This window comes from Erigeron canadensis, chromosome 8, assembly GCF_010389155.1.
Source record: "Erigeron canadensis isolate Cc75 chromosome 8, C_canadensis_v1, whole genome shotgun sequence".
Classification (NCBI taxonomy): domain Eukaryota; kingdom Viridiplantae; phylum Streptophyta; class Magnoliopsida; order Asterales; family Asteraceae; genus Erigeron; species Erigeron canadensis.
The window spans coordinates 39,577,607-39,590,080 of NC_057768.1; the positions used below are offsets into that span (position 1 = coordinate 39,577,607).

General features: G+C 34.3%; 2 protein-coding genes across 3 annotated transcripts; one reads left to right on the plus strand and one right to left on the minus strand.

Moving 5' to 3' along the window:
- Positions 1-710: 710 nt before the first annotated feature.
- Positions 711-8,989, plus strand: LOC122611126 (mediator of RNA polymerase II transcription subunit 23). The gene is made up of 21 exons (XM_043784096.1): positions 711-1,046; positions 1,159-1,202; positions 1,793-1,892; positions 1,973-2,956; positions 3,052-3,289; positions 3,359-3,576; positions 3,655-3,862; positions 3,938-4,215; positions 4,309-4,392; positions 4,492-4,586; positions 4,660-4,822; positions 4,901-5,146; positions 5,220-5,390; positions 5,457-5,570; positions 5,670-5,795; positions 6,567-6,715; positions 6,830-7,070; positions 7,161-7,899; positions 7,975-8,156; positions 8,269-8,372; positions 8,455-8,989. Exons 1-21 carry the CDS (start codon positions 840-842, stop codon positions 8,654-8,656), a joined length of 4,893 nt encoding a protein of 1,630 aa, XP_043640031.1. The 5' UTR covers positions 711-839; the 3' UTR covers positions 8,657-8,989.
- On the minus strand, positions 8,973-11,305 carry LOC122611128 (protein TIFY 7-like). Of its 2 annotated transcripts, XM_043784100.1 has the most exons (8): positions 11,234-11,305; positions 11,080-11,163; positions 10,715-10,758; positions 10,401-10,600; positions 10,240-10,330; positions 9,825-10,104; positions 9,529-9,586; positions 8,973-9,354 (listed from the first exon to the last, which is right to left on the minus strand). In XM_043784100.1, the coding sequence occupies exons 2-8, from the start codon at positions 11,156-11,158 to the stop codon at positions 9,270-9,272; spliced, it is 837 nt and encodes a 278-aa protein (XP_043640035.1). In that variant the 5' UTR covers positions 11,159-11,163; positions 11,234-11,305; the 3' UTR covers positions 8,973-9,269. The 2 variants fall into 2 exon arrangements, with proteins under 2 accessions (XP_043640035.1, XP_043640034.1); XM_043784099.1 differs by lacking the exon at positions 11,234-11,305 and having other exon boundaries at positions 11,080-11,227.
- Positions 11,306-12,474: the final 1,169 nt, after the last annotated feature.

Genomic DNA, 12,474 nt, shown 5'->3' on the forward strand with positions numbered 1-12,474 from the left:
GTAATACAAAATATTACCAAAAATTACTAAATAATATAACAAAATATAAAAAATATTACCAAAAAAAAACATTTTGTTAAATCAAAATAATATATGTAATACAAATATTACCAAAATTTACTCAATAATATAATGAAATGTAAAAAAACATATAGACAAAACAAATTGTTGAAAATGATAATATTACAAAAAAAATATAAAATGAAAACATATATTAACAAAGACATCAAAAGTAGAATCTAAAAGCAACAAACTTTAAAAAGAAAAAAAAGTTTTTTAAAAAAATGGTATGTTTTAAATAAAAATATGTTATTTATATTAAGTTTATGTAAAATGAGAAAAAACAAAAGTGGGCAAAACTATATATCAACCTATTGAAATAGAAAAATTCAAGGTTATGTAGTTTTAAAAGAAAAAACTCTAAGATTATATGTGAAAATTTTATGGGTGTAAAATGTAAATTTTGAAAAAAAAAAATATAAAAGTTCAAAAATGAATGGGAAAGGATTTGAAACCTCTCACATATAAAATAGGAGTTTTACCCCTAAACTAAACTCAAACTTTAAGTTACAATTTATATATGTATTATTTATTAAAAAAATGCAGATAAAGACAAAATAGACACTATTGACATCCATTTCTTTTATTAAAGAAGTTAATTAATTACGGAGTAAAATAACTAATAGGAATAGGAGGCAAAAGCCACCGGAACTTAACAAAACAGTCACACACTCATAAAACTCTAAAACCCTTTCTCCAAATTGACGCAATTAAATCAAATCAAATCAAATTCAATAAAAAAAAATCAGCTACAAACAGTCATTCCAATTAATCATCCTATGTTCAGAGCACCCACAGCCAGCGTTGGCGGTGGCGGAGGCGGTGGTGTTCCCTTAACATCATCCATCACCACCCAATCACCAAATACGGTTGACATGGGTGGTGGTGGTGGTGTCGATCCGACCCATCACCGAACTTCTGCCCGGGCCTTCCAATTCCACCCGGCCCGACCCCTTATCATTGAACTCTTTAATCTTTACCTTGGTGTATGCTTATTATCATTCATATTTTATAATTTTATTTTATTTATTTATGTTTTTTGCATAATTTTGGATTGTTTTAAGTTAATTTATGGAATTTTGTTGTTTATTTTTGCAGAGAAGTGGTCGTGAAAAGTCGGATGATTTGGTCAGAGAACCTCCGTACGTTTGTTAAATGTTTTATTCCAAGTTTTTTTTTTTTTTTTTAATCTAGTATTGTATTATAAAATTGGGAAGTTTATGTGATTATAATAAGTATAGGTTCGGTGTAGTGCAATGATTAGTTTGACTTGCTGATATAAAAAGATGAAAGCTTTCCCTATATTAGACGGAAAATGAATATCTTTGTTATACTTATACTCCGTCCATACGAAGAAAAGTGTTACTAATCGTGTGTGAGATTGAATAGTTCAAGAAATAATAAAAGCTCGAACCTTTGAAGGAAAAAAAAAGTTTGATACGTATTATATATGATTTTTTCGACTATGTATTTGAAATGTACTTGCTTCGAATTTAAAAGAGGGATGCGTGCTGGTTTTTTTATTTTTTTGGGTATGGTGGATGTAGTTTACTTTCAAAAAGATAGGTTAAATTGTGTATTAGTTAAGAATGGCAACATGTGTAATGTAAAGAATCGCTACTTTTATTTAAGATTATTGTGTGAACTGTTCTCTTGCATATTCCATGTATTAATGAATGTTGAGTTTGTGTTGAAATATATTGACGTTGATGATAAAACTAATTAACTATAGGAATAAGACACAGAAGCGAGTTACTGCTCTTAACAGAGACCTTCCTCCGCCAAATGAACAGTTTCTTGTTGATTTTGAGCAGCTTCAGAATCAATTTCCTGTAAGTTTGAACATGAAATATAAATTACTCTTTGAAATGATCGAAATGTGACGATTGATAGTTGAGAGCTACTTTTTCAGGACAGAGAACAGTTAAGAATGGTATCCGAATCTGTGCTTATATCTCTGGTTATCCAGTGTAGTAATCATGCACCACGGGCAGAATTTATTCTTTTCGCTTTACGTAATTTGTATAACATTGGGTATATAAATTGGGATACGTTTCTACCATCTCTTCTTTCTGCAGTTTCATCTGCAGAAATGTCCGTTAGTGGTATCTCTTCTGCAGCTTCGCCACAACCTACTGTTTCGTCTGCATCTTTATCACAAACTGGAATGTTACCGTCATCAGCCACGATTCCCAGTTCTTCAAATTTTCAGACTTCAAGTCCTGCATCTCCTTTGATTTCTGTTCATGGTATTGGCTCGCCGTCCCAATCAGCAAACGAACCATCGGCTACACCTTTATCACCTGTAAAGTCGTCGGATATTAACAATAGCGGCCATAATTCGAGAACTAACATGTTAATAAGAGATAATGCTATAAGCAGTTTACGCCAGTTATGTTGTAAGATAATCTTTTCCGCATTAGAAGTTAACTTAAAACCATCAACTCATGCTGATATTTTCAATCACATGATGAATTGGCTGGTTAACTGGGACCAACAGCAACAGGGAAGTGACGAGGTTGATGGCCTAAAATCATGGAAAAGGGATAAAGCCTTATTTGAATGGCTACATAATTGTTTAGATGTGATTTGGATATTGGTTGATGATAGTAAATGCCGCGTGCCTTTCTATGAGTTAGTTCGAAGCGGACTACAATTTTTACAGAATATATCTGATGACGAGGCATTATTTACTCTTATCTTGGAGATTCATAGGAGAAGAGATATGATGGCTATGCACATGCAAATGTTGGATCAACATATTCACTGCCCGACATTTGGTAATCAACGCCTTCTGACTCTGGCTACAACTAATATATCAGCGGAAGCAGCCATAAATATGAGATATTCGCCTATTACATATCCAAGTGTGCTTGGCGAACCCCTGAATGGGGAGGTGATCACTGTTATCAATCAATTACTCATTTTTTTTTTGTTGGTTTTACCAAGTATTGTTTGAATTCCTAAAAAGGTCACGTTTTACACCTATAGGATATCGCTCTCTGTGTTCAGAGAGGTAGTCTTGATTGGGAGCGGGCCTTGCGTTGTATCAGGCATGCTCTTCGTAGTACGCCAGCTCCTGATTGGTGGAGACGTGTGCTTCTAGTGGCACCAAGTAACCGCACACAATCACAGGCACTCATCACTCCTGGTGCTGTTTTTACTGCAGACATGATCTGTGAGGCAAATATTGATAGAATTGTTGAACTATTGAGGCTGACAAATTCAGGTAAGTACTGCAAATTATTCTGCAAAATGTTTTCAAAGATTTGACTTTGACTTTCTCACATTTATGCAGAAATAAATTGCTGGCAGGAGTGGCTTATCTATTCAGATGTGTTTTTTTTCTTAATCAAAAGTGGCTGTATAGATTTTGTCGATTTTGTGGACAAGTTAGTTTTACGCCTAGCTGAGGATGATCACCAGATTCTTAGGACGAATCATGTGACATGGTTGTTTGCACAAGTTATCCGGGTTGAGCTTGTAATGACTGCTTTAAATCAAGACTCTAGAAAGGTATATTTCTATATATAGTAGATGACCATCAGGTTCTTACTTAAGCTCCCTTCATGTAAAATGGATGTATGATTGTAGGTGGAAACAACCAGAAAGATTTTGTCATTTCATAAAGAAGATCGTAACTCTGATCCTAATAATCCTCAATGTATCCTGCTCGATTTCATAAGCAGTTGTCAGAACCTTCGTATATGGTCAATCAACTCTGCGACTCGAGAATATTTGAATGGTGAGCAGCTTCAGAAAGGAAAGCAAATAGATGAATGGTGGAGGCAAGTTACTAAAGGTAGATATATCTAATCTAGAAGTAAACAGCCCACATCGGTAATAGTTCTGATTGACTATCTTGTGATATTTTCAGGGGATCATATGATCGACTATATGAATCTGGATGATAGATCAGTTGGGATGTTTTGGGTTGTGTCTTACACAATGGCACAACCTGCTTCTGACACAGTGATAAGCTGGTTAACATCTGCTGGACATGCAGAATTACCAGGACCAAATCTACAATCTAATGATAGAATATCGATGATGCGTGAAGTTCCTCCTGTTCCGATATCATTGATGTCTGGTTTTTCAATTAATTTGTGCCTCAAGCTCGCTTTTCAGATGGAAGAGGCTATGTTCTCTGGAGAGGTAATCCATATCATGTTTGCTGCCATTTGCATTATGCCGAAATGATTACTTAAAATCATGTTCCTCACATTATGGCTTTTCGCCTGAACGCAGCATGTCCCTAACATTGCGATGGTTGAAACATATACCAGATTGCTGCTCATCCAACCTCATTCATTATTTCGTTCACATTTAAGTGTAAGCTTCCACGTTTGTTTCATAAAATTCATGTTACTTCATTTTTTTTTTCAAACCATGACTGATTACATCACACTATTATAATTTTTAAATTCCTAGCATCTGCATCAGAGGAACCCTTCTATTTTAAATAAGCCATCAGCTACTCTTTTGGTTCTGGAAATTCTTAACTACCGTTTATTTTCCCTATACAGGTAATGAAGTTTGACAGACATGTATTCATATTTTATCTATTCTATTTGTGCATTTACACTTATACCATTATAGGTACCAAGGGAAGAGCAAGACATTAATGTATGATGTCACCAAAATTCTCTCTACTCTAAAAGGCAAGCGTGGAGATCATCGTGTGTTTAGATTGGCGGAAAACCTGTGCATGAATCTCATTTTATCATTGAGAGAGTTCTTTTTTGTGAGGAAGGAAGGAAAGGTGGGATAGCGTTCCTATAAGTTGAACTTTCTATATTGTTTTATTTCAACCTTTTAAGCTCATATGGATGCTGTGCAGGGTCCCACTGAATTCACTGAAACGTTAAATCGTATAAGCGTAGTGAATCTTGCCATTATTATCAAGACTCGTGGAATTGCTGATGCTGAACACCTTCTCTATCTTCAAACAATGTTGGAACAAATCTTAGCAACTAGTCAACATACTTGGTCTGGAAAGACCCTTCGTTACTTTCCACCTGTTTTATGTGATGCCTTGATTGGCAGGATAGACAAAAGAGGCTTTGCAATTCAAACCTGGCAGCAGGTTTGTATATTGTTATTTGATGTATGGTTCAAAATGAAAACAATAGATAACTAAATTTTTGTTCATTTTTCAGGCTGAAGCCACTGTAATTAATCAGTGTACCCAGCTTCTCACACCATCAGCTAATCCTACTTATGTCATGACTTATCTTAATACGAGTTTTCCTCAACATCGACAATATTTATGTGCTGGAGCATGGGTGCTCATGCATGGCCACCCTGAGAACATTAATAGTGCAAACCTGGTAAAGTTGTAATAACAATTTCATTTTTAGCATGTAGATATTTGGTCTCACTCGCTTTAATGACAGGGGCGTGTTCTAAGAGAGTTTTCTCCTGAGGAGGTGACTGCAAATATATATGCTATGGTGGATGTTCTTTTGCATAACATGCAATTGGAGCTACAGCATGGACATCTCTTGCAGGTTTTACAAAAAAAAATCATTTCTGGAATGTTGGTATTCATAATGTTTGTTTTATTAGTTGCTAACTTGCTACTCATTATTTTGGATTCATTTTATCAGGATCTTATCTTGAAGGCCTGTGCAAATCTTGCTTACTTTATTTGGAACCATGAGCTGCTTCCTTTAGACATTTTGCTTCTGGCATTAATTGACCGTGACGATGATCCACATGCTTTGCGTATCGTGGTATGTGTTATGTATATGTTCGGCTTTTTTATGATGCTTGAAATGATTGATCAGCATTTGTTTCAAGTTATCTGTTTGTTTTTCTGTTTTTTGAAGGAAGGCAGATTAACAACACACCACAAAAAAAAAAAATCAAACAATTGTCCCTTATGGGACATGAACCCACAACCTCTTAGTTGGTGGGCCCAATCACATACTGCTTGGCTAGATGTTCTTTGGTTTATTTCAAGTTACATGTGTTTGGAATTAGTTAGGGTGCGTTTGGTTCGAGTAAACACCCCTTGTTTTCATTTTCATTTTCCAAGAAAACATGGAAAACAGGAAACACATTCAAATCATAGTTTTCCATAAATGTTTTCCAAGAAAACAGAATACGTTGTTTTCCACTTTTCTATTGGAAATTAGAAAACACTTTTTTATTGTTTTCCACTTTTCATTTTCCATTTCTAAATTTTAAAAACCTCAAATTATATTAACTCCCCCCCTACGCCCTCGTCCCTGCCCCCGTCATCCCTCGCCCCGAACCCCACCCAACCTTAACCTCTCACTTAACCAAGTACATTAGAACATATTTTTTAATATGGAAAATGAATACATCATTTTCTAGTTTTGAAGACATTTTCAAAACTTTGATTTGTTTTCTAGAGATGGAAATCTCCTTCCATTTTCTAGAAAATTAGAAATGGAAAACTAAAAAACATTTTGCACAACTAAACGCGCCCTTAGTTGTTCCTCTTAATTACAATCGTCATATCGTGTTATAATTTTCAGGTTAATTTGCTTGAGCGACAAGAGCTTCAGCAGAGGATCAAATTTTATGTTGCTAACCGTGGCAAGCCCGAGCATTGGCTTCAAACTGTAGCATTCAAGCGTATTGAATTACAAAAGGCTCTTGGCAATCATTTGTCATGGAAGGAAAGGTGACATGCAGAAGAAACTCATTTTGTGGTTTTTGCATCTTTAATTCTAATTTTCCACCAATATTTATTATATAATTTTGAAGCTGTATAACTATTGTAATTTTTTTTATGTAGGTATCCGACATTTTTTGATGATATTGCCGCACGGTTACTCCCCGTTATCCCCTTGATCATCTATAGACTTATTGAAAATGATGCTGCAGAAGCAGCAGATAGAGTTCTCCAATTCTATTCAACCTTCCTTCATTACTATCCCTTAAATATAACATTTGTTCGTGATATACTGGCATATTTCTACGGACATCTTCCAGGAAAACTCATTTTTCGAATACTGAATGTGCTCGATATAAAAAAGGTGAAAGTCTCTTCTATCTTTTTATCTTTCAACTTTTCCTTAGTTACTCTCTCTTTCTTTAACACAAAGGTAATTACACCTCTCTTTCAGATGCCATTTTCTGAGTCATTTCCACAACATGTTAATTCACCAAATGCCACGTGTCCACCATTGGAGTACTTTGCATCTCTTTTATGTAATCTTGTGCATAATGTCATCCCTCAATGCAATTCAAAAGTGGATACTTCAAACAATGGTGCACGTCCTATCACAAATAGGAATCCTGCAACCAATCAACCCGGGTCAACTAACACCCTCGAAGGTCAAAAAGCATTCTATCAAATACAAGATCCTGGCACATACACACAACTTTTTCTCGAAACTGCAGTGATAGAAGTCCTATCACTGCCTGTAACCGCAGCACAGATTGTAACAGCGCTTGTGCAAATAATTATCCACATACAGCCAACTCTTACTCAATCCAACCATGGTTTCCATGGATCTTCAACTAGTTCAGGTCAAGGATCTGCTTTGCCAACTTCCCCATCAGGGGGAAGTACGGATTCTTTAGGCAGATGCAGACAAAATGCTACTGGCATGGGATTTGTTTCAAGAAGTGGTTATGCGAGCCAACAACTTTCTTGTTTGATGATTCAAGCTTGTGGGCTCCTGTTGGCTCAGCTTCCTGCTGAGTTTCACATACAGCTTTACGCAGAGGCGTCACGTGTGATCAAGGAGAGTTGGTGGGTTATGGATGGAAAGCGATCGACCAGTGAGCTAGATTCTGCTGTTGGCTATGCTTTGTTGGATCCAACATGGGCTGCTCAAGACAATACTTCCACCGTCATTGGTAAGTTACAGTAATCGTGGTTGAGTTATTTTTATCAGTCAAACTGATTATTTTGCACTATTATGATAATGCCAGGAAATGTGGTTGCTCTGCTTCATTCGTTCTTCAGTAATCTTCCACAGGAATGGTTAGATAAAACACATCTACTTGTAAACCATCTACGGCCCATAAAATCAGTTGCGGTGTTGAGAATCGCCTTCCGTATTGTGGGTCCATTGCTGCCAAGATTAGCAAATGCTCACAGTTTGTTCAGCAAGGTGACTTCTTTATGAAACTGAACATATTGTTGATTTCTTGATTTGGAAACTAAAAATTTAGTTTGAGCCAAATGCTTTAACATCTTTTTAATTTCTTAAATTGTTTTTTCAGACCCTTGAACTACTGCTAAATATGATGGTGGATGTCTTTGGGAGGAACTCTCAGCCATCAACTCCTGTTGAAGCATCAGAAATAACTGACCTAATTGATTTCCTGTGAGATTTAATATTTTCATCATATGACTTGATTTATGTATAAAAATGAACTTTTAGTGGTTATAACTCTCTTTGTTTGCAGTCATCATATTGTGCATTATGAAGGTCAGGGAGGACCTGTACAGCCAAATTCAAAAGCAAGACCAGATGTATTGGCTTTATGTGGAAGAGCCATTGAGAATTTACGCAGTGATGTGCAGCATCTACTTTCTCACTTAAAAACCGATGCAAATGGTTCTATATATGCAGCTACCCATCCGAAGCTCTTTCAAAGTCCATCTTGATGAGATTGGTTCCTCGTTGCTGGTGCTGAATTTGCTATTTTTAATGTAATGTACAGTTTCTTAACATGAGGTGCAGAAATTGCTTTTCTTCTGGATTTGGCCAGATTTCCTCTGTTGCAGCTACAGACCCACCTTTTTAATATATTTAGGCCAGACTGTTTTTTAGTCTTCTGTATTTTAATCTGATTCAAGTAACTGATTCTTGACCTGAGACTAGTCTGGGATGAAAGGCTTTTGTTGTACAAGTTTAGTAAACAAGTACGAGTAATTCATAACAAATGTAAAATGTTATTCTTTAAAATATCTCCACACAACATATAGAAATTACCATAATTTTCATTATGCTTTCAGCTTTCTTAATCAACCCATGAACCCAACATACATGATTGAATAACTTATTTTTACAGAAAGAAGATAAATAGACGTGGACACGGCACAATTAACATAATCATGTGCCGCATCATTACATAAAGAATTGACCAACTATATGATCTTTGTAGGTATCTCAAAATGAGTTTGAATCGAATTAAAATCCGATAACTTATAGAAATTTTTAACGTTGTTAAATAGGTGTACAGGACCAAAGTCCATGTGCCATTGTAGCCAATTCCCTTCACTTGCTTACATTGACAACGTCATCGCTGTTGGCTGCATAGTTGATGCTCTTGCTGAGGCTGTAAGGAGCTGAAGCCAGCCCTCTGTAAGCATAAAATTGGTTTATATAATGAAATCTTGATAATCAAACACAATGTCAATAAAATCAAACACAGTTTGACCTTTCAAGGATGGTGGAAGTCACTATAAAAGCAAAATTTGTAGCATGTTCTATAGATTAGGAAGAAATTGGCGTTCATGTAGTGATGCTATTGTACCTTTCCTTGCGCTTCTCAAGAAACCGAGCCAAAGATGCTTTGCGCGCCTGAGGGAAGACTGCACAGAATAAAGTTGGTTCAAATTTCCAACATATATATTGTAATATTTGACCATACAAGCAATTTGATAAGTTATCGACTGCATACCCTTCAAGAATAACTGTAGAACGGAATTGTATTTAGATGGCAATAAAATCAATCACTAATTTTAACATGATTAGGAGGAAACTTGGCATCAAAACTTGTTGACAATGAAACTTTTCAATTTTTATAGCAGATTCACAGAATTGAAGTACCTGACTGTATTGCGTGTCCAAGTGAACTCAATAGTTTTTTAGTTTCTTCAGTTTTGTTAGTCGGTCTGCTACCACTAGCTTGACCAACAGGATGTGAAGACACGGACATGGGACTTGAGACAGCCGAGCAGGGTTGTGTGGTAGTTGGCCGGCTTAAATAAGCCTCATCTACTGCTGGGGTCGATGGTCTATATCCATGAGCTTGCACTGGCCGTGGCTTTGGTGTAGTCCCTGATGACAGAAACCTCCAATTTCCAGCCATGAGCATTATAGCCTGGGCCTAAAATCAATATACAAAAATATATATTCCTTTTATACATTTAATTAATATCCTCCATTTCACAAACATTATTAACAAGAGATTGAGAGAGTACTTAATTAATTAATACAGTAGAAGGTAGGTATATAAATTAACCTCCTTAGGAGAGATATTATCATAAACATTCACCAAACCACCATAAAAGATGGTTAGCTGAGACTGGGCGGAATCAACCTTGGAGCCACACCTTCAGTTAAACAATAATCTTTCAATACTTAGCTGACTACATACTTTGGGAAAAAAAAGTGTGAAAATACCATGGTTGGGTTTTGCGACTATAAAAGGAGGAGCCGGTAAATGGGTAAACCGGATGAGATGCAACAGGAACTCCAAGTAAATGTGGCTTAACAGCAGGGGCACCATAAAACTGGGGGGTAAACAAACAACTACCTAATAAGCTGCTAGTTGGAACTGCTTGCTTAGCATCACTGTGAAGTTGCATAAAATGTGCACCGGCCTGTACACGTTAACTTGCATGAAAATCCGGTGCAGAATCGATTAACGTTAAGCTTATTACTCATATATATATAAACCTCAAGTAAACATGAAATATTCTGTATATTATACAAACCTGGAATTTACCCTCTTGGTGGTGGTTGAAGGCTTTAAAACCATCTAACAAAAGATACAGCAACAAATTATATCAAATATTTATCCTTTCAAAACATTAATTCATGAAATTATATGAAAATGATCCCAAGTTAATTAGTATTGAAAAAACCTAGAACAGTATCGATCATCAACTGCTTAGCTCAATTTATATCAATATTGCTTATGTAAGTAAACTATAAAAACTGCTTCAATAACTCATATAGTAAGCTATAGTAATATATATATAATATAATATTAATATGAAAGTGAAAAGATATGTAATATTATATCAATATATGGTTAGATCGAGTTATCATTCAAAACAGTGAGACTCTAGCTAATTACATGCTTCTTTGCACCCTGTAAGATCTTCTTTCTTGAGGACTGTATCTTTAGAATTTAGGCCCATAAAATCTCTTTCCATTTTCCCTGCTTCAAACTTCCAAAACTTAGGAATAAAGTTAAATAAGGATATCTTTACATATAAAAAAAAAACAACCTTAAATCTAAAAAGTTTTATTATACAGTAATATAAATGCCCATGAGTGGAGAAATTGATAGGCTTTAAAGTGCCTCAAATATAAGACAAAACTCACAAAAGTTTCATGTAGCATTATTACTGTTTTAGAGTATATTAATAATTACTTTTAATACCTGTACGGATAGAATCATATGATATACGATTATTTTATATGAGTATTTAATTTATCTAAAATTCTTTCATAGATGATTACATAATTAATTGGTTTTAATACCCGTATATGTAGGGATACAATAATATAGTATACCATTATTTAATTTTATATTAAATTTATCTAAAATTCTTTTTCAACATAGATAATACAAAAATATAATAAATTCTGAAAATAACATTTGAGAACTCTAAATGAATTTGAAAAGGTATGCCGATAACAAAAAATTACAAGATAAATACATTCATTAAACTTATGTTACAATTAGAAAATAATTAGATTTTAAACATGTGTCTAACACTGGACACGGGGTTTATAATATAATCAATATTAGATCGTTATACATTTAGTTCATAATAACTTATAATTTTGAGATATAAGATTCTAAGTGTTATACTTTGTAAATTGCAGTACAATAATCACAGTTAAAATGTTAATATACTTGTGATCCTGTACATAACATTCAAGTATATGTATTTGATTATGATGCAGGACATAACACGAATAGGTCTATTTTCAATCACCAACAATTAGGATTGTTTTCATATTCTTTAATAACAATTAGAACTCTTGATTTGAGTGACAATTATAACTTTAAAAAATAAATATATAAATATTATCGTTCTAAAAAAAAAACTATCATGTTGATTATTAAAAATAAATATATATAAAAAAACTACTCAAGTTGATGGTTAAAAATATATATAAGTTGAATTTTCAGGGCTCAAAAGTATAAATTATTGATGGAAAACAAAAAAGTGTAAATTAATGAGACTTTTTTTCTAGAAATTAATATAAATATTAATATAATAATATATTTGGATAATGATTATTATGATTTTTAATTTATAGTTAATCTAAATGATGACATAAGCGAGAGTCAATTTGATAAAATTAAGCAATTTGATTGGTTAATAAGTCATTAGTTCAACTGTCTTATAGTATATATTAAGATTATTATCTTAATAATCCATCAACCCTATTTTAGTATACTAGCATTGTACTTGCGCGATGCGGCGGACATAGGAAAAAAACAATGGTTATTTAG